This window comes from Rutilus rutilus (assembly GCF_951802725.1).
Source record: "Rutilus rutilus genome assembly, chromosome: 11".
In the NCBI taxonomy this organism is placed as follows: Eukaryota; Metazoa; Chordata; class Actinopteri; order Cypriniformes; family Leuciscidae; genus Rutilus; species Rutilus rutilus.
Genome location: NC_140216.1, coordinates 34,797,866 through 34,824,864, shown reverse-complemented (window position 1 = coordinate 34,824,864; position 26,999 = coordinate 34,797,866). Strand labels below are relative to the sequence as shown.

Below are 26,999 nucleotides of genomic sequence, written 5' to 3'. Positions count from 1 at the left end.
TCCTTTCCTTTCCTTATTTTATTTCCTTTCCTTTCCTTTCATTATTTCTTTTCCTTATTTCCTTTCTTTTCCTTATTTCCTTTCCTTTCCTTTCATTATTTATTTTCCTTATTTCCTTTCTTTTCCTTATTTCCTTTCCTTTCCTTTCCTTTCCTTTCCTTTCCTTTCCTTTCCTTTCCTTTCCTTTCCTTTCCTTTCCTATTTCCTCTCATTATTTCCTTTCCTTTCCTTTCCTTTCCTTTCCTTTCCTTTCCTTTCCTTTCCTTTCCTTTCCTTTCCTTTCCTTTCCTTTCCTTTCCTTTCCTTTCCTTTCATTATTTCCTTTCCTTATTTCCTTTCCTTTCCTTTCCTTTGCATGTATTAACATATACAGTGCATAAGACTGAAAACACTATAACATAATATTTGAACTCATTAACAGGTGTATCATTAATTCACACGTTTCATTTGCTAATGAATCCACTGTGGTGAGGTTTGCTCTACAGATCTATGTCTAAAAGGGCTTTATAAAGTTTTTGCACACTTTAAGCCACAGTTAAAGCGAACGTACAATTTGTCAAACCAAATGACATTTATTTGAAAGAAATATACACTTTCCAAGTAAAACATTTTTCAAAAATGACATTTCACATTTGTGATAAATGATACAAAATTGATGCTGTTCAAAATAAAGAGAAAAGCTCTTGATTTGTACAGATGCCATTTGGTTTGATTTTAAGTGTGGCTTAAGTGTCCAAAGACTTTCTTTTTAAGGCTTTGATAACAACATATTCAAAACTAAGAGAATGAATCATGTTTAAGCTTGCATGCTTCTGTTAACAACCATTCTATATAAAGAGTCCACCTCTCAGTTCTGCATGTCTGCTGACGGCTTTTTCACAATGTCAGGATCATAACAGATCATTTAGTGCTGTACTAACACTGCTTACCATCAACTGCAGCTTGTGCCAAGAGTGAACCAGGCTCTCTCTCTCTCTCTTTCTCTCTCTCTCTCTGTCTGTGTCTTCAGGCGCTCAAGAAGTTCTCATTGATCCAGGTACAGTAAAGCACACGTGTAGCTCTAGATAAGGATTTTGTGCTGTTGTGATGTAGTTTTAGTTGCTTTGTTGTGCTTGTGCATGTGTGCAGGTGTTCTGGTGGCCTTTTGTGTTTCTGATCTGATGGAAATGAAAATATCTGCAGTGATTTCAGTGCATGGATGTGAATCCTTACTTTTAAATCCAGATGGAAGGATTTATAGCTCTTTTTTTGCAATCATTAGATGTGATGTTTATGTTTTTTGTGCCTGATTTTTGCAATAGTATTTTCACCATTACAAAATCTGCAGTGCAGACACTTACTGATCAAATTGTTTCTAGCTATTAAGAATAACTAACTTATTAGTTACTAATGGGGTTGACCTCATGATTGATTTAGTTAACACAGGCTTAACTTGTTGTTTATTCTAATAAACTTAACGACGTCTGCTCTTTGCTGACACTAGAGGTCAGTGTTTGTTTGCCATTTGAATTTGAGTTATATGATCACAAACAGACTTATTACATATTTAATTTTACGAGATTTAATTTGCATAGCAAAATCAAAAGATTACATATTTTAATTTCTCATTACTTTAAAGAGTTTGGAAGGTAAAACCAACAGTACAGATGCAGAACTTTATTTATGAAAAAGATACAGGAGGTTATTAAACTGTAATGAAAGATTATGCACTGATGAATCAGTCCCGATAAGACCAGGGATATGGATTAAGTAAACGGGGTGAATTTGTTCTCTCTCTCTCTCTTTTTTTAATAAACGTCCTGAGTGTGTAATTATTTTTCTCATTCCTCTAAACATGTTTCTTGATGACTTTCATATTTAATTCAAGAAATTGCTTGTCGAGTTCCAGGTCTTGCATCAGACAAATGGGCTCATTTGCAGCATCTCATATCTCAGAGCTGTTAAATGCCAAATAAAATCTATTTTTAGTATTATTACAGACCTTGGGCTTTATAACATTTGAAAATAAGGTAGCATGAATGCAAGCATTGCATTAGCACGCAGAGAACAGAATGAACTTTCTTTTCATCTGTCATGGTCATTAACGTTGGTTCTCTCTCTTGTCTTCCTGTCCAGGCGCTCTGACGACCAATGGCATCAGTGCAGACACGAGCACTGAGATCGGCCGAGCCAAGAACTGCCTGAGTCAGGAGGACATCATTGACAAATACAAGGAGGCCATCTCTTACTACGGCAAGGTAACTTCATGCACAGAAATGCTCTGTTCACAAAACTACAATAAAAACAGTAATATTGTGAAATATTATTTCCATTTAAATTAACTGATTTCTATGTGAATATATTGTAAAATGTCATTTATTTCTGTGATCAAAGCTGAATTTTCAGCATCATTACTCCAGTCTTCAGTGTCACATGATCCCTCAGAAATCATTCTAATATGATGATTTGCTGCTCAAGAAGCAGTTTATGATTATTATAATCAATGTTGAAAACAGTTGTGCTGCTTTATGGTTTTGTGGAAATCATGTGGATGTATAACTACATTAGTTTACTGATACATTGTTAAAATCTAAATATTGATTAGTTATTTAATTAATTAGTATTATTTAGTGGGCCTGAGCTAACAATGCACAGTTGTATTTTTTATTAACTAACGTTACCAAAATACTGCCACAAATGTACTGTTAATTTTTTAGTTAATGTTAACTAATGGGACCTTGTTATCAAATGTTACCAAAATCAGGCATTGTTAAAGCCGGTCTAAAATTGTTTTTGCAAAATCGTTTAATAATGAAACAAATTTTGTATTAAACATGGCCATAATAAGTAACACACCTTTCAAAGCCTTGTGTTATATTGATTTTACCCCAGTTAATGCAGTTTTAAGCACACATTTCTCCGTGCCGTGCCGTGCCTAACAACGCTCTTTAACTGTGGTAAAACCACTTTAACACGCAGCTTCTTTGTGGGACATTGTTTTATTAAACACTCAAAATTGCGTTTCATTATTCATCAGCTCTCGCTCTGAGATGGCTGAAATGTTTTATGCAGGTGTTCTACCCAAAATGGCTCTGCTGATGTGTGTCTCACAGCAAATAGCCCCTAGAGATGGTCTAGATTCTGGAAATTAAAATATCTTTGTATGGTGCATTTTAAACTCAGTGTTCGTGACTCATGTAAAGTCAAGTATTTGACCCCGGTCTTGTGAATTGAGCCGCTCGCGCAGTCTCTGCTGGTCTCGTTCTGCCAGCCGCCAGCAGGGGACACTGCAGACTTGCAAACGCAGCCGTTTGTGCCGCTGACCACTGCTGAGCTTTGATTTTCAAATATGATGACACATCCTAAAGAGGCTCAACAGCACGACCTTTCTCTGAACCTCAGGCCTTTTCAGTATTGCAATTTATTATCCGGATGGTCTCAGAGTGCAGTTTTTACAGTCTGAAATTAAATTTCAGTGTGATTGAAATGTCAGCATGATATGGCCATTTGTGCAAAACTGTTGTGCAATCAAAACCATATTTCGTATTGTATTAACTGATTTAATAATTCAATAAAAAAATTAAAAAATTAAAATTAACAGAGGCACACGTGAGATGACCTTTTTTGACCCTAAAATATTTTTTGAATCAGTGAACCCTTTTATGGTCTGAGCCTTTATGGTCTCAGGGTGTGATTTTTACAATCTGAAATTGTAATGGCAATGTGATTTTAAAATATCAGAACGATCTGGCCATTTATATTAAATGTGCAAAAAAAACTAAAACAAAAAAATGCACTATTTATTTATTATTGTATTAAAAATATTATTTTAATAGTATTATTTTAATCAAATTAATATATCATTTAATTATTTATTTAATTTATTTAATAATATTTAGTAAAATTAATTATTTAATAATATATATTTTTAATTAGCACATTTATTGAATAAATACAAAATAGATTCTTTATTAAAATAAATGTTTTTTTTATTTTTATTAAGCTTAAATTGCTCTAATGGAATATTATGTGGGCTGGGCCATGATTAATTGCATTAATTAATTTTTTTATAATAATTTTTTTAAGTAAATAATTAAGGCACTAAATTAACGCTTTAAAGTTGACAGCTCATAAGTCATAAAAAGGCAAATGTTGTTGTCTGTGTTTCAGTATAAGAGTGCTGGAGTGATTGAGCTGGAGGCCTGTATTAAGGCCGTCAGAGTGTTGGCCATTCAGAAGCGAGCCATGGAGGCGTCTGAGTTCCTGCAGAACGCCGTTTACATCAACCTCGGCCAGGTGAGCGCATGTACAACAATGTTCAGTAAAACCGCAGCAAGTCAGTCAAGTTGCTCTATGAGGAATGGTCCTATCTGTGTTCAGCTGTCAGAAGAGGAGAAGATCCAGCGTTACAGCGTCCTGTCAGAGCTCTACGAGCTCATCGGCTTCCACCGTAAATCTGCGTTCTTCAAACGCGTCGCCGCCATGCAGTGTGTGGCTCCCACCATCCCTGAGCCGGGCTGGAAGGCCTGTTACAAACTCCTGCTGGAGACCCTGCCGGGGTACAGCCTCTCTCTGGACCCCAAAGACTTCAGCAAAGGTAACGCAAGATGCTTCTTTATGGGGCTGTCAAAGTTATACTGTCAGAATTATTGTTTCTAAGGCTGTTTTATTGTGTTCTCTGTGGTTTCTGAAGACAGGTTGGAGGTGTTTCCTTTTGTTAATGAATGGTGATCAAAAATTGTGATTCACAGACATTGTGTGGTGGATTTGAATGATGGTTTGAAGGACAATGTGTCTGAAGTTCCACCAGTGGGTGAAAAACACTGTCCATTACGTTACTAAAAGCACAAGCAGAGTAATAAAAAAACTAATTAGCTTTATTTTTATTTCAGTTTTAGTAATTTTAGGACACCAACATGTTGCCTTGAAAAACTGAACTGAAATAAAATAAGTTTAAGATTTTTCATCTAATATTTATTTTATTTCAGATTTATTTCTATTAACGGAAATTAATTTGAATAGTTTTAGCTTTAGTTAACAATAACGACACTGTACGGAAGCCCTGCAACTTTTTTCTGCCTGTTTTTGTGTGTGGTTTTCTTATGATCACAAGTTGCCTAGAGTTGTTTTCTAATTTTTTTTGGACATGTTAGAAGTCACAGTCCCATTCATAAGCAGTAAATATATACACTACCGGTTAAAAGTTTTAAATCGGTAAGATTTTTAATGTTTTTTTTAAAAAAAAAGTCTCTTCTGCTCATCAAGGCTGCATTTATTTGATTAAAAATACAAAAAATAATAATTATAGTGTGAAATATTATTACAATTTAATACAGTTATTTATTAATTCTAATATGATGATTTTATCCTCAAAAAACAGTTTTTTACATTTTTATTTCAGGATTCTTTGATGAACAGAAAGTTCAAAAGAACAGCATGTATCTGAAATAGAAAGCTTTTGTAACATTAAACACTATCGTTCAAAAGTTTGGGGTCAGTAAGAATTGTTATTTAATTTTTTGGGGGGAAATAAATAAAAGAAATCAATACTTTTATTCATCAGGGGTGAGTTAAATTGATCAAAAGTTACAGTAAAGACATTTATAATGTTCAAAAATATTCTATTTTAAATAAATGCCGTTCTTTTTGAACTTTCTCTTCATCAAATAATTCTGAGAAAAATTTTTTACACAACTGTTTTCAACATTGAAAATAATAATGAATGTTTTTTGAGGATAAAATCATCGTATTAGAATGATTTCTGAAGGATCATGTGACACTGAAGACTGGAGTAATGATGCTGAAAATTCAGGAATAAATTACACTTTAAAATATATTAAACCAGTAATTTTACATTGTCATAGTATTTCACAATATTATTATTATTATTATTTTTTTTTTATCAAATAAATGCAGCCTTGGTGAGCAGAAGAGACTTCTTTTAAAAACATTAAAAATCGTACCGATCTAAAACTTTTGACCGGTAGTGTATATCTTTACACCACAAGGTTAAAAACGAAGGCGTAACAATATTATTAATTCAATCATTAACAGCGACTGTGTTTATGTAAGTTAAACAGATCTTTACATACATTTTTTACATTGCAGTGCAAAAGAACAGTCAGACTCTAAATAAAAAGTAATAATCACTTTTTTTTTAAATTCCGCATTTGTTATATTATATTTATTTGGTCTTATATTTATTTACAATTAATCAGTTTGTGAATGAGACTAAAGGTCCTAGCACACTGAGTCCGAAATTTTCGTATGTATTTTTTCGTATTCGTCATTCGGTGGCTCTGAAACATGTTGTTGCTATTTTGAAACAAAATGCTTGCTACGGATGCGAAAATCGAACCCGATACGAATGTTTTTTTATGACTGACGAAAGTTCCGGAGGCAGTGTGTGTAAACGTGATTGACAACGTGAGGTCGTATTATTTTTTTAACTTGCGGAAATTTTGGACGAGAATTTCAGACTCAGTGTGCAAGTGCCTCAAGATCATGACAGAACTGAATCAAAATCACACGAAAACAAGTCTCTGTCATTCTAGCATTTTTCACCCTGCTCTCTAGATCACCCTCAGGCATTCAAAAAGCCACTTCAGTCGGCCAGAAGTTTCAGTATCTATTTCACCTGTTTGAAAGGCATTGTCCTCCTCCATGTCCTCAGGCCTGTTTAAGACACTAAAAACAAAGAGGTAATGCGCATGCAAGTCTGGAATAGAAATACGGCCTTGCATGCATTATGGCGCAAGTGTTGTACGTGCCAGTGTCTCAAGGTTTTTGAACCGGGATAATGACATCATCACCCCCCTCCTCCCCTCATGGTTGCTCTTTTAATTAATTAAATGCTGTCATTTGTTTGATAAATGCATGCTATTACTGTGTTTTATTTCATAGTTGTCCTCTCGACCCATTTTACCTCTTGTTTACTGACGTCTTTCGCAATACATGAGCAGAATGTGAACAGTCTGAATTGCTCATTTTTCTGTAAATACCTCTGACTCATAAACGGGCTTTGGTTGATTTGTAATCTGACCAGGCAGCATTGAAGTAACCTTGTCCCTCTTTGTATGCTTGCAGAAAAGCGTTGTGTGTTTTGAAGGGCTCCTCTCTGGGGTGATATATATTCCGTCAACTCTTTGTGTTGGAAACCAGCGCCGAGAGGAGATCTGACCCTGAGCTTTGATGTCAGACTCTATGGTGCATTACTGTAGGGTCCTTAACTATATTCTCTTCTTTAATATGAAATCCTCTCAACCTCCTGCCGACTCGCACACACGCGTGGCATAATAAAGATGTTTAGATTTAGACACACATTGCCTGAGGGTCTGTCTATATCGTTCAGAATCCTGCAAATTGGAGAGAGAAAATCATTGTTATTCTTTATAATGACACAGAATGGAATTCGCAAGGCATTTAACTTCCATTCCATTACGGATGAAAAAAGATGGGACTCGTCATGTCTAGAGACCGGAATATCAGAGAATTGGCAAAGAGCTCTTTAGCAAGTAACCACCCATAAACCCCTTGCAACCACATAGCAATGCTATAAAAACCATTTAGAACACCTTAGGAAGTGCATAGCAATGGTTTTGGTTGGTTGGTAAGTTAGTTTTATTATTTTTCACTTCCCTGAAAGTGCTGGTACTGTCAGCAGAAACATTGTTTTGAGAGACAGGAGAATGCTATTACATTTTGATAGAAGATTTGAGAGTCAGTTTTGATTTCACGCTGCAGACCCAGCCGTTCCCTCATTCAGATCTATTTAAAGCAGTGTTTTTTGTGTTGAATCTGTGATGTCACTGAGAGCAGGAGGGCTTGGAGACCCCATCACATGTGTAGGCTGAAGCTGGGGGTGATCCTGGCTTGCTGAAGCTTTAAGTGAAAGAGAGAAGGGTCAATAGAGACACCATGGAGTGCAGCGAGAGAGAGAAGAGAAAATGGGTTTTTAATTGGCCTGGGATTCTCCAGCTCAGCTCTCTTTAGGCACGGAGAGAGAGAGAAAATATCCTCAACCTCTGATTGATTGCGTTTAGCTCAACCGTTGTGCGCATGGACTTGGAAAGTCCAGTGAAAGCACAAAGAGCGGACACAGAACTACAGCAGACCCTGGAGTCCCGTAAAGCGCTTCCTAGAGACTCAACGGCCTGTTGTGAGCCCTGAACTGCAGCGGGATGTATTATTTCTAGTTGATGAGGGAGTGAAGTGGCTGTTTTTAATAATTGGCAGCTAAATGTGCAGCAGCTGTTTATAAATCTTCTAATTTTATGGAGTGTAATGGTTAAAGATCAGGGACCTATTGAATAATAATATTGGGTATGCACAAAATTGGAAAGTACACACTTTTACTGATCCAAATAATGAACTGCATTAAATTATTAAAATTCATAGTACACTTTTCTTTTAATATACCGCATTTAAAATAAACGTGCTTCCTCATTCGTGGATCAGATGTATAAATTTTGGTTTTATTTTACTGTAGTACTTTGATGTAAAGGTAACAGTAATCTGTATACATGTTAAATGTTTTATTTTGCTAAAGATATTTCAGTAATAGGCTGATGTCAGACAGTAGTTTTTTTCTCTTCTGCAAAAATTATATATTTATAGTCTTTATCGTTGCCTAATGTGTTTCTGATGGCGCTAATACGCTGTAGTATCTGTTAATGGGTGTCTGGATGGAAAATGCATATGGAAATTATATGCAGATAAGGTTGTGCATAATAAAAAGGCATGAGATCCATTTATGGTTGACTCCAGGATGAGACGGCATGGGGAATAGAGCTTATGCATGTACATAATATTTTGCTAACTAGGATTTGGACAGAATCTGGTCTTTGGAGGGCTTTAATTATTATAATATTTTTCTTTGATTTTCAATAACACAGTATCAGAATCTCAAGACAACATATATTACTAGCTAACAATCTGTATATATATATATATATAATTTTTTTTATTTGTTTTGATCCTCCAAACTTTGAATCTGCTGTTTATGTGTATACTATTGTATTTGCCAAATTCATTATTCACTTTTAAAGGGATACTCCACTTTTTTTGGAAATAGGCTCATTTTACAACTCCCCCAGAGTTAAACAGTTGAGTTTTACCGTTTTTTAAGACCGACGGAAAAGGAAAAGTTGCGATTTTCTAGGCTGATGCGCTGCGTCATATCATTACGCCTGCTGGACTCATGGTACGGCAGCAAAGTTTCTTGATTATTACGCAGGAATGAGAGTATAGTTCCTAGCCATATCAGCCTAGAAAATTGCAACTTTTCCTTTTCCGTCGGTCTTAGTACACGATGTAACTACAGAAGAGTCAAGTTTTAAATAGGAAAAATATCGAAACTCTTTGGTCATTTTTTTGAGAGAGATGCTAATGGTCTTGTCCGGTTCAATTCATTATGCTAAGCTATGCTAAAAGTGGTACCGCCAGACCCGGAGTTCGGCTGAATGGATTCGAAAACGGTAAAACTCAACTGTTTAACTCTGGGGGAGTTGTAAAATGAGCCTATTTCCCAAAAAAGTGGAGTATCCCTTTAAATTCACACATAAAAAAAAAAAAAAAAAAAAAGGAGATTAAATTGCGTGTTCAATTAAGCGAGTTGCGCCCAGTTCTCATCTGGGAAATTTGTAGAATTTTTTTTTAAGTACATTTTTAAGTTTTTAAAAAGTAAATTTACACTTGTAGTGAACAATGAGAAATTAAGAATTATGATTGCTTCTTGTTTGAACACACTGGGTTGTGGAATAAAGTGTGTATACTTCACATTTTGACATATGCAGTAGGTTACCATTGTATCCCATGCCTATAGACTTTTGTAGTATTGTAGTGTGCCGTTCTAAACAGTTTCTTGGAGACTATTGATTACGGTTTATTGAAAAAGCATCAGCAAGCAGAAATGTTGCGGTTTCTTTTTGCAGACACACTCTCACTACTCTAAAGCTTAGTGTGGATTTGCATGAATTGAGTGAAAGGTGAGTTGTGAAACAGACGGTCATGTGAGCGGCAGAACTGTGTGGAGTGATAAATCCTCACGATCGTTCCAGAGCAGCACGGATCAGCTTCAACTCTCCCTCTCTCTTTACTCTGACGGCCGTGTTAGCCGCCTGATGGATGAGTTTTGTAACTGGGCTGTTTTATCATGTAATTTAGGACTGTAAATTTTATGATGCCTCTCTGACAGCTTGAGCAGACAAAGATGCTGTATGTACAAACAAAACTTGGCCGAGTTTGACCTTCCTGTCACATTATATTTCATCAGTTAAAGAAGACTTTTTTTGATCTGGCTGCAAGGACTACCATGAAAGGGCCTTTTTAACTTTGTACTATTGGGAAAAATCAGAAGGTGGAAATGCGTGTGAACTAAATCCATAAAAAGTGCTGTTTTGTGTGTGTTTAAATGCTTTCTCCTTCTGTCTGTTTGTAGGGACCCATCGTGGATGGGCGGCAGTGCAGTTACGGTTGCTTCATGAACTGGTTTATGCGTCTCGTCGTATGGGGAATCCAGGTCTGTCTGTCAGACATCTATCTTTCCTGCTACAGACCATGCTGGACTTCCTCTCGGACCAGGGTAAGACGTGGGACTCAAAACCTTTACACACAAGGTTTTAAAGACCTTCTATTGAGGTTTTGGGCTCATTTGGGATTTTAGTTGTTTTTAAATGCCTCAATTATGCTAATTTAAAAGCTCCTAATTTTGTTTTGTAGGTCTCTGACAAAAAGGTTTACATGCATCCAAAGTAAAAAAAAAACACACTTTCATTTTCTCTTAATATACATTGCACATCACCTAATTTCTTAAAGAGTCTGACACCAGTTTTTGAAGATATTGGGCCCTATCATACACCCGGCGCAATGCAATGCCAGTGCAAGTGTTTTTTTTTTGCTAGTTTCAGCCTGACGCAGTTATCATTTTCACATCCTGCGCCACGTTGTTTAAATAGCAAATGCATCTCCGCCCATTTGTCAAGTCAAGTCAAGTCAAGTCCTCTTCAATTATGTAGTGCTTTTAACAATATAGATTGTTTCAAAGCTTCACTCTAAAAAATGCTGGGTTGTTTTAACACAAGTTTGGGTCAAATATGGACAAACCCAAATGTTGGGTTAAAAATGTAATGTAAAAATTTAACCCAATGGCTGGGTTTGTCCATATTTGACCCAAAGTTCGGTTAAAACAACCCAGTATTTTTTAGATTGTACAGTGATACTAGGAAATTAAAGTAACAGAGATTGTTTTGGCTTTGCAGCAGCTCTAGAATAAAGTTATTGTCCAGCTAAAGTTAGTTTTTTGATTGATTCACTTCCGTTGCAAAGATCATTAGTTATTAACTTAGCTAACACGACACCGTTCTAACAGAAAACCGTTACCGCGCTCCGACTTGCTCATTCGCACGACAACAGTGCCTGGCGGCTCGAGAACGCAAACCTTGAAATAGGTTCCAAGGTGCAGGCGTTGAATACAAAATAAAATAAAAAATAAATGTAGACAAACACGAACTAAACTCTTTCAGGCCTCAGGCACAACTACAGTGTTTGAGGGCGGGTCAAAATGCCAATGAAGACCATAGGCTGGTATTGTGCAAATTTGTTAAATTGTTACATTATGTATGCAACAGGAAGTGAGACTGGAATTGCTGACGACTCGTTTTAGCAGTTCTGAATCGATTCTTTTTTTAGGACTCAATAACTTTATTTGTTGTGCACTTTGATCTTTAAAACTTTGCAGACCTTTTACATTCACAAACAGTTAGGTCATATTTGAAGAAGCATAATAGGTGCACTTTAATTGAATTAACTATTTTTTTGTACCATTTATGAACTGGTTTTTGTTCCTTAAGTTGGTTTTACTAAATTATTGAAGACATTTTCAGAAATCCCCCTATAGTTGGAGCACACCCTCCGATCCCCCTTCTTGAAAAGAGGGACCACCACCCCGGTCTGCCAATCCAAAGGTACTGTCCCCAACCGCCACGCGATGTTGCAGAGGCGTGTCAGCCAAGACAGCCCCACAACATCCAGAGACTTGAGGTACTCAGGGCGGATCTCATCCACCCCCGGTGCCTTGCCACCGAGGAGTTTCTTGACTACCTCGGTGACTTCAGCTTGGGTGATGGACGAGTCCGCCTCCGAGCCCTCAGCCTCTGCTTCCTCAATGGAAGACGTGACGGCGGGATTGAGGAGATCCTCGAAGTATTCCTTCCACCGTCCGGTGATATCCCCAGTCGAGGTCAACAGCTGCCCACCTCCACTGTAAACAGCGTTGGTAGGGCACTGCTTCCCCCTCCTGAGGCGCCGGACGGTTTGCCAGAATCTCTTCGAGGCCGACCGATAGTCCTTCTCCATGGCCTCACCGAACTCCTCCCAGGCCCGAGTTTTTGCCTCCACAACCACCCGGGCTGCAGTCCGCTTGGCCCGTCGGTACCCATCAGCTGCCTCAGGAGTCCCACAAGCCAGCCAGGCCCGATAGGACTCCTTCTTCAGCTTGACGGCATCCCTTACTTCCGGTGTCCACCACCGGGTTCGGGGATTGCCGCCTCGACAGGCACCGGAGACCTTACGGCCACAGCTCCGAGTGGCCGTGTTGACAATGGAGGTGGAGAACATGGTCCACTCGGACTCAATATCTCCAGACTCCCTCGGGATCTGGTCGAAGCTCTGCCGGAGGTGGGAGTTGAAGATCTCTCTGACAGGAGATTCGGCCAAACGTTCCCAACAGACCCTCACAGTACGTTTGGGCCTGCCGAGTCTGTCCAGCTTCCTCCCCCGCCATCGGATCCAACTCACCACCAGGTGGTGATCAGTTGACAGCTCCGCCCCTCTCTTCGCCCGAGTGTCCAAGACATACGGCCGGAGGTCAGATGAAACGACCACAAAGTCGATCATCGACCTCCGGCCTAGGGTGTCCTGGTGCCATGTGCACTGATGGACACCCTTATGCTTGAACATGGTGTTCGTTATGGACAAGCTGTAACTAGCACAGAAGTCCAATAACAGAACACCACTCGGGTTCAGATCAGGGGGGCCGTTCCTCCCAATCACGCCCCTCCAGGTGTCACTGTCGCTGCCCACGTGGGCGTTGAAGTCCCCCAGTAAAACGATGGAGTCCCCAGTCGGAGCACTTTCCAGCACCCCTCCCAGAGACTCCAAGAAGGCCGGGTACTCTGCACTGCCGTTCGGCCCGTAAGCACAAACGACAGTGAGAGACCTATCCCCGACCCGAAGGCGTAGGGAAGCGACCCTCTCGTTCACCGGGGTGAACTCCAACACATGGCGGCTGAGCTGGGGGGCTATAAGCAAACCCACACCAGCCCGCCGCCTCTCACCATGGGCAACTCCAGAGTGGTGAAGAGTCCATCCTCTCTCGAGGAGTGTGGTTCCAGAGCCCAAGCTGTGCGTAGAGGTGATCCCAACTATCTCTAGTCGGAATCTCTGAACCTCACGCACAAGCTCAGGCTCCTTCCCCGCCAGAGAGGTGACATTCCATGTCCCTAGAGCTAGATTCCGCGTCCAGGGATCGGGTTGTCTAGGCTCCCGCCTTCGACTGCCGCCCGATCCACTTTGCACCGGCCCCTTACGGTCCCTCCTGCAGGTGGTGGGTCCACGGGAGGGTGGCCCCACGTCACTCCTTCGGGCTGAGCCCGGCCGGACCCCATGAGGGGAGGCCCGACCACCAGGCGCTCGCATACGAGCCCCAACCCCGGACCTGGCTCCAGGGTGGGGCCCCGGCTGCGCCATACCGGGCGACGTCACGGTCCTCCTTTTTTTGGGCATCATAAGGGGTTTTGAACCGCTCTTAGTCTGACCCGTCGCCTAGGACCTGTTTGCCTTGGGTGACCCTACCAGGGGCATATAGCCCCAGACAACATAGCTCCTAGGTTCATTCGGGTACTCAAACCCCTCCACCACGGTAAGGTGGCAGTTCAAGGAGGGGTCACACTTCTCAGCCTCCCTGGGAAAGTCTATGCCAGGGTACTGGAGAGGAGAATCCGGCCGATAGTAGAACCTCGGATTCAGGAGGAACAGTGTGGTTTTCGTCCCGGTCGTGGAACACTGGACCAGCTCTATACCCTCTACAGGGTGCTGGAGGGCTCATGGGAGTTTGCCCAACCAATCTACATGTGCTTTGTGGATTTGGAGAAGGCATTCGACTGTGTCCCTCGCGGCGGCCTGTGGAGGGTGCTCCGGGAGTATGGGGTCCGGGGCCCTTTGCTAGGGGCTATCCGGTCCCTGTACGACCGGAGCAGGAGCTTGGTTCGTATTGCCAGCAGTAAGTCAGACTTGTTCCCGGTGCGTGTTGGACTCCGGCAGGGCTGCCCTTTGTCGCCGGTTCTGTTCATAATTTTTATGGACAGAATTTCTAGGCGCAGCCAGGGGCCGGAGGGGGTCGGGTTTGGGGACCACACGATTTCATCTCTGCTCTTTGCGGATGATGTTGTCGTGTTGGCCTCATCAGACCAGGACCTCCAGCATGCACTAGGACGGTTTGCAGCCGAGTGTGAAGCGGCTGGGATGAAAATCAGCACCTCCAAGTCCGAGGCCATGGTTCTCAGTCGGAAAAGGGTGGTTTGCTCGCTTCAGGTTGGTGGAGAGCTCCTGCCTCAAGTGGAGGAGTTCAAGTATCTTGGGGTCTTGTTCACGAGTGAGGGAAGGATGGAACGGGAGATTGACAGGCGGATCGGTGCAGCTTCTGCAGTAATGCGGTCCCTGTACCGGTCTGTCGTGGTAAAGAAGGAGCTGAGCCGCAAGGCGAAGCTCTCGATTTACCAGTCAATCTACGTTCCTACTCTCACCTATGGTCATGAGCTGTGGGTCATGACCGAAAGGACAAGATCCCGGATACAAGCGGCCGAAATGAGCTTTCTCCGCAGGGTGGCTGGGCGATCCCTTAGAGATAGGGTGAGAAGCTCGGTCACTCGGGAGGAGCTCAGAGTAGAGCCGCTGCTCCTCCACATCGAGAGGGGTCAGTTGAGGTGGCTCGGGCATCTTTTCCGGATGCCTCCTGGACGCCTTCCCGGGAAGGTGTTCCGGGCATGTCCCACCGGGAGGAGACCCCGGGGAAGACCTAGGACACGCTGGAGAGACTATGTCTCCCGGCTGGCCTGGGAACGCCTCGGTGTCCCCCCGGAAGAGCTGGAGGAAGTGTCTAGGGAGAGGGAAGTCTGGGCATCCCTGCTTAGACTGCTGCCCCCGCGACCCGGCCCCGGATAAGCGGTAGAAGATGGATGGATGGATGGATTTTCAGAAATGTAGTCCTCAAACGTATTAAAACAAGCACTCATTGTGCAGTAGATGCTTTCAGCCTGTTCAGAGAGATTCTGACAAACAGACGGCGCTCATCTAAAAGACAAGAGATGAAAAGAAAGAGACCGTAAAGATAAAATGTTCACTGGAGTGCGTTTATGTAGATGGATTCTGCTGCGATGACGACTTGTGATTGTATTTTCAGGCCTGTATTTTATGGAATCGTCATATTATACTTTCAATCATGCTCTTTTTAGAGGGTAATCACTTTCTCTCTGCACAATGACTTATTTTCTTTATTCCTTTAGAAGCCTGTGTGTGAATGTTGAATGCAGGGTTGGGGAAGATACTTTAAAAGTGCAGTTCACCAGGGTATTCAAAGTAAAGAAGTTAAATTACAGTTAGAGTTGCTCTTTTGAAAAAACTAAAACAAAAAACACAACGTAGAATATTGAAGCTCCTTAAAGGAGTGAATTTGACCACACTTAGAGATTATATTATAATATAAAAAAGTATAATATTTTAATTACAGTGTATAATTGATATGAATATATTATAGTTTATATTAATTATAGTGAATTCAATAGATAATTATTAATTAAAATGAACATAATTAATAAACTATAACTAATGAAATAAAAAATGCAATTTACAAAAGATGTAATGATGTTCACTGTTTTGGGAACAGTATTGAGTCTTATTTTGCTTGCTTTTTTGATGTTGAAATAATTGAACTGATTAGATTTTGCAGTGCTACTTCAGAGAGGCGCATTTGATAATCGCCTCATGTTAAAACTATTTTACAGGCCTGATATTTAATCAAATATGAAATAATGGAAATGCCCTGGAAATTTTTTATAGTCATTATTTTTAGCTATTTTTCTAGTTGTACTAGTACTAGTTGATCTTCATTTTTCAAACTGGGTTCAAACCGGGTTCATTAGCGAATGTGTCTGAATCAAAATGATTTTTATAAATCTTTATATAGAAATTGTGCATATTGTCCTGCTACACCATAATGTTAAAACAAATTGCTTTTAAAAGAACAGCTAGATTGTATTGAAATTGAAAAATACTGAGCTACTGAAAATGTATTTTGGTTAATAGTGTTACTACTTTCAGTGTCCCGAACACTGGTTAAGTTTAAAGATGTAAGTGCTTGTGTGTATGCATGCATGTGTGTGTGTGTGTGTGTGTGTTACCTGGATTTTCCTGAAAGCCTCTGTGTCTTTGAAAAGAGATTGATGTTGCTTTTTTGTTGTTCAGCCATGGTCCACTTCACAGCATCCTGTCCCCACAGAGGTGTGCTGTAATCCTGTCTGCTTCTCTTTCTCACACACACACACACGGTTGGGCCTGCAGCTCTTGGGTATTGAGCTCTGTCAAGCTTATCATTTCCTACCAGACAGAACAAATCCAGAGTTCCCTCGGCTGAGCTCAGGCATTGGTCGAACGCTGTTTTCAACACAGTGTCTGAGGAACAATGGCTCCCTAAGTTCTGATAAAACCCATTTCTACACTTCCCTGAGAGCCAAACCAATCACTCTTATTTTGTCTAATGAGCGATGTGATCTGTTTTCGGGACTTTATAGGAATTTTGGGGCGCCTTTAACAGAAGCTTCAACGCTTCAAGTTGAAGTCTTGTAGTAGATATCTTATATGTTGTAATTTGGCATTATAGTATGTCCACTTGCTCATGACTTAATGTATAATATTAATAATAATTTTTCAGTTTAGGTATACATTCCGTACAAATGTATTTCTCTCAATGTAATATCACTCGCTTTGGCTTACAGCTCAAATTTAGTCCTTTTTTTTTAAGCTCAAATTTAGTCTACATTTAATCGTGTGCTATGGAATGCACACTTGTACCAAGTTGAGACATTGTATTCATTTTTAGCAAACCCATTTGTTTGTATAGTGTTTGTTTCAGTCAATCAGCTAAAAAACAAACAAACAACTGTTTTCAGTCATCACTCAAACATTTTCTCACATTTTTGATAATTCTTTTCAGTATTAGTTGAATGATGCTCGTTACATAGATTGTCAATCACTAGCTGAGTTGACCTGAACCCTAATAATCGGAGTGTAATTGGACTAGTCACACAGTTGGAATAAAAAAGTCTCATGTAACCACGTCAATTGGAATGAGTAGGCTTAATCCGATTGAAATTTCATTCGGACCGTAAGGGAAGGTTTAAACCTTTTATAATCCATATCATGACAAAGGTCATGTAAACACTTGATCAGATTGAACACCGAAACTGGAAAGTTCTGCGCATGTACAATGACGTATGAATACCGTACTGATGTATGAAGCACGAAACAAGCTGTTGTTTTTGAAATTAGTGTCAATTTCAATAAAAATATTTTATTAAATTGAATTATGTAAAAAAAAAAAGGTTGAATGAATAATTCAATGACTCATACATATTTCACTTGTTCATTACCAGATGAATACGCATTTTTGCATGAATGATTCAATGACAAATACATTTTTGACAGTCACTTGTCGCCACCTACTGGTGTAACGGTGTAATTAATACAGTCTTGCATGATTTACTCTATTTTGATCGCGACTGTAGACATCAGTGTTTATATCCAAGCTATAAACTTTTATCCCAGTACTTCTGTGTTCATCTGAATGATTAATAATGATACTGTGTGGTTCACTGTTTGTGAAGCTGCTTCATACCAATACAGTACAGCTCTGGCAGATCTTCGGTGTGATCGTACTTGTCAAAAGTTTAATAGACATATAGCAGAATCGCTGTCATTTAGGAATAAGATCGCCTGGGTGTTTGAATCGAGATCACGATCATGTAACGTTTGATTAATCACGATTGATCCGCTTTTTGATTAGGAAGAACTTCTCAGTCCAACTGAATTAAAGTGTCCCATCTGAGAGGTGAAGAGACTTACAGTTGCAGTCGGCCTACTGATGCTTTTCTTGATTTTTATCACTGAAATCATCTGTCGGAAAAAAGAAAAGAACAGGGAATACAGTCAGATTGCCGCCCGCCCTGTTATACACTGCTGTATAATGGCTAATGATTAGCTGCAGTTGTTAGGAACACCCTCAGCACAAAGACACTTCACAGAATGGAGGCGTCTGATTTAAACACGTCAGCTTGACATTGATCAGTGCCAATCTGGACTCTTGACGGGATAACAGAGCAGGAGATTCCGAGATTCTTTTAAGTTAGCATATGAGGGGTACCGGCTTTTTCAGTTCCTGACAGAATGATATTAGAAGAAAAGATGGGGATGTTTTATTCAAGGCAGAGCTTTGTTGTTAACAATTGCTCTGCCTACAGATAGCAGGTGGATGCTTGTGTTATGAAGTGATTATTGCAGATAGAGAGAGAAAGAGGTGGAGAAACATTTACATATGTGGCAGAATACATGCTTCCAAAAAACTAGATGGAAGAGATAATGAAATAAAGAAATGAAGAGGTGCTGGATAGAGAGACAAATGTAAGTGTGTGTAATTTTTCTTTTCTAAACATGAGTGAAATACCAGGATTATTTTATTCTTTATTTTACAGGATACTTCCCGTTGCTGTACTTTTACAGACACTTTCCATGAATAAGACAGGAGACCGACTTAAATATTATATATTAGCTGTTGCAAATTATAGGAAACTAATCGTAGGTTTGTAGATCTTGATAAACTTTGCATAAATTCAAGAAATATTTGTTTATTTTCCTTTTAGTAGCTTTTTTATCATTAAAATAAGCTGATAATTAATGTGTTTACTTCAGTGTTGTGCATAGATTTGAATGTATTTGTTTTTTGTTAAATACACTATACTATTCAAAAGGTTTGGGTCTGTATGATTTTCTTATAATACATTTTTACTTGATGCATTAAATTGATATTGGGAAGGAAGGAAGGAAGGAAGGAAGGAAGGAAGGAAGGAAGGAAGGAAGGAAGGAAGGAAGGAAGGAAGGATCCATCCATCCATCCATCCATCCATCCATCCATCCATCCATCCATCCATCCATCCATCCATCCATCCATCCATCCATCCATCCATCCATCCATCCATCCATCCATCCATCCATCCATCCATCCATCCATCCATCCATCCATCCATCCATCCATCCATCCATCCATCCATCCATCCATCCATCCATCCATCCATCCATCCATCCATCCATCCATCCATCCATCCATCCATCCATCCATCCATCCATCCATCCATCCATCCATCCATCCATCCATCCATCCATCCATCCATCCATCCATCGCGCTTTACAATCATATCAGGGGATCTCTCCTCCACCACCATTAAAGACGTTTATACGGTTACAAAAGATTTCTATTTAAAATAAATTCTGTTCTTTTGAACTTTCTATTCATCAAAGGATGTATCATGGTTTCCACAAAAATATTAAGCAGCACAATGTTGATAATAATAAGACATGTTAAATCAAATTCTAGTCCTGTCCTACATTGCCTTGAATATTTGATTTCCGTATTTGTTTTTATTGAGAGGATCTTAGAGGAAATCTACAGGGAGAAATGCTGAGACTGAAACCGGCTGAGAGAGAAAGCGAGGAAAAGAAAGTGATGTTGTTGGTTAATTAGTATTTTGCCAGAGCTCACATGTCAGCAGGGGTTGTGTTGTCTGAACGGAGCAGTGTGAAATAAGCTATTTGAGGTATGTGTTCGACGGCTATTTTTGACGACGTTTGTGAAGACAAATCAAGAATGCCAAATAAAGAGCTTTCATTTAGAGAGCTGGCGAAGGCACTTGAGAAATTCTCACCGGATGAAAGGTGTAAATTGCAACACAGATATTCATTTTCAGCTCCGCTCTGATGTCTGCGGTGTTAATTTAGTTTTATTTAGAAGTTAGTAGCACATTTTGTGAATGGATATGTCCAAATGACATGACAAGGCTTTACCTGCAGGAAACTGCGTTATAGAAACACTCTATAAATGTATTATTGTCTTGCTCTAATGTGCTAAATCTAACTATAAGGCTTGAAAATATTAAGATAGTATAAACATTAACATCACGATTTTATGCAAGGTGCTTTGAATAAAAAAGAAGACTTTACTATAGAGACATTTTTTATTTACACATGTGCAAGATGCACATCCATCCATCCGTCCATCCGTCTTCCTTCCTTCCTTCCTTCCTTCCTTCCTTCCTTCCTTCCTTCCTTCCTTCCTTCCTTCCTTCCTTCCTTCCGTAGTGATTGTCTTTTAATACGTTTTTTTTTTTTATATTGGTATTATGTTAATGAGAAATAAGGAGGAAAATATGCTTACATGTCTCTTTTATTGAAATTGTCACAATGTAATTAAATCAACAATCCTAGGAGTAGCAATTATTTTCTTTTATGCAAAATATAATATAATAACAATATAAAAACTTTTTTTTATTTCAGACTTTTGAATTGTGACCTGGGTATGTTGCAAAAATATATAAATACATAAATAAATCCTTAAACAGACTATATTTTCTTATAAAAATAAAAAGCTATACATTAATAAATAAATATGTGATTTAATTTTGTGGTGATTTTTTTTTTTAATTTTGTTCTGTGACATTCATCCATATATGCAATCAGGTACATGGACTGAAAGTTTGTGTGTTAGTGTGAATGGAAGTGGTTTTAGACTCTTTGAACTGAATAAAAAACTTGGCCCCTCAGGTCTCTGTGGCCCCGAGCTAATCTCACTCTCATACCGCTTTAAACAAACACACACACAACCTTTACAACCCCTACTAACACACACAAACACAAGCAACACACTCACTGGGTCTCTCTCACAGCTCACACACACACACACACACACACACACACACACACACCTACCTCTTACCGTGTGTACCTCTCTAAACAACCTCTTTCTCACTTTTAGGCTCTTGCTAAAAGCACCCTTGTCCCTGACATATTAAGTGCGGATCTGGGGAGACTGAGAGAAAGAGACGTTTGTGACAGAAACAAGGACAAGCAATTTTAAATGGATTTTAGGGATGAACCTGGTGAACACATTCAGAATATTTAGTGCTCTTTGCTAAGCCAAGCATAACTATTAGGATTGCTAACAACTGCAATGCACTAAAATGCACAAAAGCAACCAGAACTCCTTAGCAACTGCATGGAAATACCCCCTTTTTTTTTTATTACTTCAGTTATTAACCAAAGCAGCATTTCTATTCGTTAAAGTTTGTTTTCATCTAATATTTATCTTATCTTTTATTTTATTTTTATTTCAATTACTGCTAACATTTTTTTATTAGCTTTAGGGAACGATAACAACACTGGCTGTTTTGGTTTTTCATTATAGTGACATATAATGGTGTAAATGCTTGTGATTGTATGTTTCTTATTTCTCTATCCGGGCCTTCTGTCACATAAAGTCTCTCCCTCAGGGGCCGAACCCTCTCATTTCATACTTGACTCGAATTTTCGCAACGTATCAAGTTAGTGACTTGCGCGAAGTCGGTAATTACACCCTGATCAGACGGCATGCAATTACCTTCATTCTAACCATGTTCTGATGTCTTTTTTGACTCTAATCGGTTACAGACGAGAGAAACGGGACATAAACCCCTCATCTGAACATCTCATGAATTGTTTAGCGAGTCACTTTTCCCTCGCTGACCCTGTCCTTCGCTCTCGAAGCATGATGGTTTCCATAACAACAACCCCTTCCCTCTCGCAGCGAAACATGCGGACGGCGTTCTGCGCACCTTTGCCATGGACTGTAACGTCCAATCCATTCCTCCTCACCGCACTGCTGTAAACAGCAATTTTCTGAGTCAGTCGTTCTAGTGGCTCACAATTTACAGCACACCTTTTTTCGGCCTGCATTTCTCTCTCCGATTGAGAAGTTTGACACATTTGTCAGCATGTTGTGTGTTTGTTCTGCATCTGCAGTCAGTAATTTCAGTGCAGTGGACTTCAGCGCTCTGCTTATACATTATTCATAATTTATGTGACAGTCATCTCTGCTTATATCTGGTCAGCAGTCCTCGCATCAACCCGAGCACCCGAGCTCATCTCTTCCGACAGCTGCAGGCTTTCTACCCCTCAGTCATGTTTCGAGAGTTTTAGAGTTTAGAGACGATAACGTAAATCAAGGAGTTCTGAGGTGATGTGATGAATTTTGAGTAAAAGTTTTGTACAATATTTTTTTTTATATATATTTTAGGGCTGTCGATTTAACGCTTTATTTAATTAATTAGTTATGAGGAAAAACAACGTGTTAAAATTCTTAATGCATTTAACACACTTGACATTCGTAGCTCATCTTCCATTTCATACAGTTGATTGGTGACGAACACCGACGTGATGGAGCCATAGACGGTAAATATTAAGGTTTAAGTAGTCGTAATGCACTGAACTCTTTTGTGTTTAGTTTAGACTGGTTTTAACAGCTTTTTGTCCAGATGTTCCACTGAATTTGCATGAATTTTGAGCATTAAAGGTGCTCTAAGCGATGTTGGGTGAAGTCACTTCTTGTTGATGTTCAAAGTATTGTCAAACAAAACGGAGGCTAGCTCGACCCTCCCTCCTCCTCATCCCATCCCCTCCCCCCTCCCTTCCGTGCTTCCTGAAACAGTCATGAACCATTCAGAAAAAACAAACTGGATTTACCCACCTGTCCAGCAAAAACAGAGCCACCTGAACGTCAGATTGGAAGCCCTTCTGCCGGCGGAGTTCTCGCCACCTTTTGAACGCTTTTCCGATGTAAATTCGGGACTTTGCACGTTCCTTCTCCTTTTCCCTCTTCTTTGTTATTTGTTAATCGGAACGTCGTTGTTAGGACACCTCTCCTCTAGCTAACTTCCCTCTTCATGCTTATCTCTCCTCCACTTCATGTGCACGCGCACTAATCCCCCAACCCCCACCCCCAAATCATTCTTGTCGGTTATTGGCTGGAACACTGTTTGTTATGTTTCGTGGTCCAGGCTGGGCCAGTTTGTTTTTGTTGCCGTTTGTGGAGCCTGGGCTGTCTACAGAGACCGCGTTTTTTTACAGTGTGTTCAGGGGACAGGCAGCTAGCGGATAGTGAGGAGACGTTTGCTGTATGTGACGAAAAATGTTTTGGCCTAAAAAATGCGTGACATCGCTTAGACTCAGAGCACCTTTAATTTTGATTGTGTGTTTTAAGTGTATTAGTCACACAAATATCGTCTGTGAGATTTGGTTTCCTCTGTTCAATAAGAGCTGGCGAACATCTATGCGTGGGATTTCCTGCTTAATTAATCACTTCACACAAAAGAAAACATTTGATTATCAGTGACGTCGTATAAGAAAATCTCACTGAGCGATTAACATTTTTTCCCCACCCTGTTAATTGGGGTCACATGCAAAGGCCACATCAAAAACTGTGAATTCCTCATATGTTGGACTCCTTTTTGTTGTAATGTTTTTGATTAATGCTGAGAACCGATTAAAGGCGGTACTATGAACATTACATTAACTGAAAGCGCATTTTAAAATGGAAAAAAAACTCTGCCTTCATGCATTTTGTGGATAGAAATGTGATGTTATTCTTATTTTATTTTTTCACACAAAAAAGGCAAAAAACTACAGAGCAAACTTTTGATCATCTATATCCAGACTCTCCTCATCATATACTAAGAAAAATATATTCACGACCCACTTACTCTTAATCTTGCAGACCTTTTAGTGTCCATTAGTAAGAATATAATTCACTTTGACACTGACTGATGGCTTTTTAATCTAATTCCCCTTCTTCTCATTTATCTTTTCAAGATCATCTTTTCAACAGAGAAAAAAATGAAAGAAACCTTCGATTTCTGCATTGGCCAATTTGAAAAAAATGTGAAACAAGAAACAAAAGTAAACTGACCTTTGTGACAATATTTCATTCGAAAAGGCACATTTTTATTGCTATTTAGGACTTAAGATCCTTTCAGTTATGCAAAATAGAGCAAATGCATTCCACTTGTTCATGTAATATATGATATACATGTATATAATATATTTGAAGATTGGCTCAATGGATCAAATGGAAGCTGGAGTTTATTTTCTTTCTTTTTATCCTTTGACTTCTTGCTTTTTGTAAATAGATCCAGTCAGTTTGAAAATTCTCCAAAATCCTCACTTTGGTTTTTCCTGTTGTTATTTGAGATTAGTGTTATATAACCCAATTGTGGGCAGAGATCCTGTCCAACAGAGACCCAGAGATGCACACGGGTGTCTTTCAGCGCTGTCAAACCAACAATACACAGAGAGAGAACATCTATTAAATTGCGTTTTTAGATCTGAACTGTGTGGTTTGGCAGTATGTAAGAGCAAAATGTCTCTGTTAGTGGGCAATTTAAAGACAAAGAAAACCCTGCATTTTTTGACTTCATGTTTCAAACCACTTTGTTATATTCTTTCCAGATTTTTATGGCATTTATTGGCATTTCATATCATTAGCTGCATCACACTCATTCTTCAGATGAATTAACCACCTTTAACCTCATTTCGATGTGCTAAAATCACAGAGGATGTATTTGATTTGAAATCCATTTTTTGTACCCTGGTTTCAGAGTCATATGAGGCTTTCTGATCTATTATTCCCTCAACATGAGAATGAGTTGTGAAGGATGTCTATCACACCCCTCCTCATCCTCTCATCCTCTCAGAAGACACTTCTCTGCAGAGCAGCTGCATCCCTGTGTGAGGAATGAGAAATATCAGTGGGGCTGATCTTTCTTTAGGTCATGTTAAATCATTACTGCAGCTATAAGTTAGTCGCACCTTCCCCATCCTCCACAGGGGCCGGCAGTCTGCCAGCAACTATTTTATGATGCCTTCAATTTCCGTCTGTTCAGGCTGTAAAGGATTCCTTTTTGTTTGTTGAAAAATGTGAATTTAACTTAATGATGACAATGAAAATAATAATGATGATGATAATAATAATAATAATAATTTAAGCAATTTTTAACATATTGTATTCTTCATTATTATTTATAAAGCTTTATTTTAAATATGAAATATTTTTAATAATATAACAGTAATACTATTTTAGATTTTTATTTTTAAGGCTTTATTTTATGTATAAAATATTTATAATAATAATAATAATGACAATAATAATAATATTGAAATTATATTTTCAATTATTTATAACATTTTGTCATCTTTACTATTATTATATACATATTTTGTTTATAAAATAAAATGTTATAATAAAATAAAATGATATAAGCAATAGCATTAGTAGTATTTGTAATAATAATACAAAATGTTATAAAAAATAATAATAATAATTTTGTTATTGTTATTATCATTGTTATATAATAATAATAAAATTACAATAATAACATAATATAAATAATTTTAAATGATTTATATTTTTTTTGTATATTTTTGTATTATAATTATTATAATTAATATTATTATTGTAAAAAAAAAATATATATATATATATATATACACATACACACACACACACACACACACACAAAATGTTATAAATCATTCAAAATATTATTAATATTATAATCATCATCATGGTCATACTACTTACTAGCCTACTACTACTACTACTACTACTAATAGGATTATTATTATTTAAAAAAAAGAAATCTCATCATGGCTGATACCAATATGGCCTTCCATTATATTTATTTAGTCTCTAATGTGTAGCATGCCTGTTGCCCAGTGCAGCCGGGATTCTTTCGGAGCATTTGGATCTGATTCAGACTGCACCGGGATCATTGGTTTTATCGGAAAGACTGTGAGGTGTGAATTGATGGCAGAGTGAGGCCGTAAACATTTTTATAGACAGAGCAGTAAGTCAATACAACGCTCACCTGTGGAAACAGAGCTTAAAATAGACCCGATCGGTAGCCATGCACGTCTCCCCTCATGATGTACGGGTGCTCCGATTATTTGCCTTGTTAAATTTATATTCTGCTCTGGGGCTAGAGGCCTGTGAGTGAGGATTGTGGGTAATTTCACCCTTGGGGCTCTCGCCTCACTTTAGATACATTGATGATCTGCTGATTTATGAGGTGTGGTGTTAGCGCTAAAAAAAACAGTGAGGTTTCAGGAGGAATGATATGTACAAGAACTGATTGTAGGGTATATTACTTGCATTATAATGTGTTAAGAATACCTTATATTGCATCATATTCTGAGGTTTCATAAGAAAGTATTACCCTTTTGTTTTAATTGCATATTTTGTTTTACATTTTATTTATATATTTTACTTTTTTTAAATAATTTTTTAATATATTTAACTTTTTACATATTTTACATTTTATTTAATTTTATATATTTTACCTTTTACATTTATTTTATTTTATTATTTATTTTTTTGCAGTATGTATTTTGCTGCAAACAGTATACACAAATACACATTCTCCTCTTCTCTCCACAGAGAAGAAAGAAGTGACCCAGAGTTTGGAGAACTACACGTCTAAGTGTCCGGGTGGAATGGAAGTGATCAACCTCCCTGACGGACTCAAACTTCCTCCTGTTCCGTTCACCAAACTGCCCATCGTCAGGTGAGAAAGCCTACATGTCCAGGATCGTTTCAAAAGGCTCATATTATACACTTTTGTAGCTTTTGTTTTTTTCCCCTGACATCCTTGCATCAAAAACAATCATATATATTTGTACTATCATTTCCTGGTCATACTCTTTATTAAACTGATCTTTATTAAACAGGCTGATTGTGTTTCTGTCCCTTTAAAGGGGTGGTTGAATATGATTTCACTTTTTTAACTTTAGTTAGTGTGTAATGTTGCTGTTTGAGCATAAACAACATCTGCAAA

At 38.7% G+C, this 26,999-nt stretch overlaps 1 protein-coding gene across 2 annotated transcripts in view; it reads left to right on the top strand.

The window, feature by feature from the left end:
- Positions 1-26,999, top strand: part of trappc9 (trafficking protein particle complex subunit 9) — a 210,273-nt gene that overhangs the window by 10,192 nt on the left and 173,082 nt on the right. The window contains exons 5-10 of one of the 2 annotated variants that reach the window (XM_084422999.1): positions 1,010-1,036; positions 2,116-2,237; positions 4,150-4,275; positions 4,360-4,576; positions 10,418-10,561; positions 26,603-26,729. In XM_084422999.1, coding sequence (XP_084279125.1) covers positions 1,010-1,036; positions 2,116-2,237; positions 4,150-4,275; positions 4,360-4,576; positions 10,418-10,561; positions 26,603-26,729 — 763 coding nt within the window. The remainder of the gene's footprint in view (positions 1-1,009; positions 1,037-2,115; positions 2,238-4,149; positions 4,276-4,359; positions 4,577-10,417; positions 10,562-26,602; positions 26,730-26,999) is intronic. The other variant, XM_084423000.1, reaches the window with a different exon arrangement.